The sequence below is a fragment of the Vicia villosa genome, linkage group LG6, assembly GCF_029867415.1.
Source record: "Vicia villosa cultivar HV-30 ecotype Madison, WI linkage group LG6, Vvil1.0, whole genome shotgun sequence".
NCBI classification, from domain to species: Eukaryota; Viridiplantae; Streptophyta; class Magnoliopsida; order Fabales; family Fabaceae; genus Vicia; species Vicia villosa.
The window spans coordinates 14134590-14137687 of NC_081185.1; the positions used below are offsets into that span (position 1 = coordinate 14134590).

General features: G+C 32.2%; 1 protein-coding gene across 1 annotated transcript; it reads right to left on the bottom strand.

The window, feature by feature from the left end:
• Window positions 1–229: 229 nt before the first annotated feature.
• On the bottom strand, window positions 230–1334 carry LOC131613234 (uncharacterized). The gene is made up of 2 exons (XM_058884921.1): window positions 845–1334; window positions 230–639 (listed from the first exon to the last, which is right to left on the bottom strand). The coding sequence occupies exons 1-2, from the start codon at window positions 1332–1334 to the stop codon at window positions 230–232; spliced, it is 900 nt and encodes a 299-aa protein (XP_058740904.1).
• Window positions 1335–3098: the final 1764 nt, after the last annotated feature.

Genomic DNA, 3098 nt, shown 5'->3' on the forward strand with positions numbered 1-3098 from the left:
TTGAGGAGTACCAACACATGAACTTTGGTGTGTGATACCTAGTTTCTAATAGAAGTTGTGGAGTTTAAATTCATGGCCATTGTCAGATCTGATGCATTTGACTTGGCAATTAAATTGTGTCTTAATCATAGCTACAAAGGATTAGACAAGATTTGAAGTTTCATATTTCTGTCTCATAAGGAATAACCATGTAAATCTACTCTTGTCATCTACAATGGTAAGGAAATATCTAAACCCCATCATGGAAGGATTGGCCAATGGGGTTTAGATATTTAACATCACAAGGTAAATTGGGATTGACATGTTTGATAAAAGGAAAAACTTTATTGAGTTCAACAGGCTTGACATGTGAAGTATGTCCAAGTCTTATATGCCATAGGCTACAATTGGAAGATTTATTTACAAGTATTTGCACATTGGAATTAACAAAATGACTATGTGGATTAGGGTACAAGGAAACAGATGGAGTTTTGAGCAGATACAATCCACCATGTAGTTCAGTTGTGCCAATCATCTTCCTGGATGACAAATCATGTATGACACAAGTAGTATCAGTAAACATAAGTTGGCAGTTGAGGGATTTGGTCAATTTGGGAACAGAAATAAGATTGAAAGCAAAATCAGGCATATATAGTACATCTGTAATGTAAAATGATTCAGTGAATTTAATGGTGCCTGAAAAATTGGTAGTCACAAGACTGCCATTATGGAGTTTTTATAGTGACAGGTTTAATTTGTTTGATGCATTGAAAATAATTTTGGGTAAAACAGACATGATCAGTTGCCCCTGTGTCAAGTATAAAGGTTTCAGGTTGAAATGAGTTTGGAAGAGTACAGATAATACCTGAACTGAGCTTGGTTTGAGATGTAAGGTGATTAATTCTATGAGACTGTAAATTTGATGCATCTTGGAGTAAAGCCAGTAAAGCTTTGTGCTGCTCAGGAGTAAAGGTCAATCCAGAGTTTACCGGTGCATTAGCTTCAGAATCATCATTTGGAATAACATCTGGTTTGTCATGTGAAGTGATGTAATTGTTGATTGTACCATCTAGCTTCCAATTGGGAGGATAGCCATGATTTTTGAAACATGTATCAATGGTGTGGTTGGTCATTCCACAATGAGTACAGACACGATTACCTCTTCCTCTGCCACTATTGGTTCTGCCCCTTCGAAAATTACCTCTTCCTCGAGAAGAGTTTCTAGATTGTGACTCACGATTGGTGTTAGGAATAGCTAACACTTTGGATTCATCAACAGGGGTACCATTTTGTCTTTCTTGTTGAACAAGTAAAGAATAAACCTTGCATATGTTGGGCAGTGGATCCATCAGCATGATTAGAGATCTGATTGCAGCTTATTGGTCATTCAATCCTTTTAGAAACTTAATAACTTGGTCACTATCTCTGTATGTACGAATCTTGGTAATAGCACAACAAGGAGGATCACATTCACATGTAGGATAGGGCGAAAATTATCTAATTCTTGCCATAAGATCTTTAACTTGGTGTAATAAGAGGATATAGAGGTATCACCTTGCTTCAAAGTGCATATTTCTTCTTGTAAATCATAAATGCGAAATACATCACCATGATAGAATCGTTCCTTCAATTCAGTCCACATGTCAGCTGCATTCTCGATCCAAAGAATGCTTTGAGCAATTTCTTGATCTACAGAATTCTTTATCCAGGACATAATCATAGTGTTGCATCTATCCCAAGCGATGGCATTGAAATCAAGATCAGATGGACGAGGCAAGGCGCCATTGATAAAGTGGATCTTGTTCTTGGAACGGAGTGCCATTGTCATTGAACGCGACCAAGAATGATAATTGCTGCTAGATAGAAGGGGAGCGTATTCGATGAGAACTGATGCCTATTGTGAGAAACGAGAACTATGAATATCAATCGTCAGATTTAATTGACGTCTAAGATTTAAAAATTTCATATCAAGAACAACATATTGGATTATTTTCTATTAAACTTAACATTTAAATATTCTATAAAAAGAAATTCTTACCATAAATATTTTTATTTCTTGATTAAATCATTATTAAAATATTTTTTATAGACATATTTAATATTTAGTTAGAATATTATAAGTACAAAATATAAGTCAAACATATTCAATATTTTTATTTAAATTTAAAATTTTCTAAACTTCAAACTTTTTTCAATACTAAAAGAAGAATTCAAAAATAAAAAAAATCAGAAAAATAGTATTATTATTATTTTTATTTTTTTTAAAAGGCCAAAATTATATTAATTTAAAATAGTTAGAATCATAAATTATTTATTACACTCTCTAATAAAAACATTATTTTTTATAAAAAATAATATCATTTTATTTTATTTAAAAACTTTAACTCTTAAAAAATTAATTTAGTTAAAAAAATATTTTCCATTGTATTTTGAATTTTATATATCGAAGTATATATTTTTAGAATTTATTTTGTTGAATAAATTTCTCTAAAATTACATTTGAAATCAAACAAGACTCTCAATATTTTAATAACAATTTAATCATCACAATTCAGATTACTAATAAAAGAAATTACACTAATTAAATATCTCATTCCTTAAATTAACATTAACTTCAAAAAAAAAACTGATTTTTAAAAAAATTTGGCATTTGGTGAAGTTATCGTTTTTGAAAATTTCTCAACCAATCCCATGGATCTCTTACACACCACAGGAATTTTCATTTTTGCCCCCAACTTCCGTAGATGGATCTCCGGAAACACCCCATATTTTGAAAAAATTGGATTCATTCCGTAGATGCATCTACAGAAGCGTAATATACTAGCACATATTGGGAGAAAAAACACATAAAATCAGTTCAGTGATTATTCCGTAGATGCATCTACGAAAATGCTCTTAGCGCCACATTCTTCTGTAGATGCATCTACGGAAGTGTCTGATATAGTTTGAACCAGCATGATTACTCCCTCCATTGTTTCATTTCTCCAAACACCACATACTCCACACCCTAAAACCCCTACTTCATCAATACCTTATATCACTCCAACACTCAAACTTTTTGGGGCAACAAATCAAAGGGAGCTAGAAGAGTCTGAATTTCAGGTAAAAATCACTTTCAA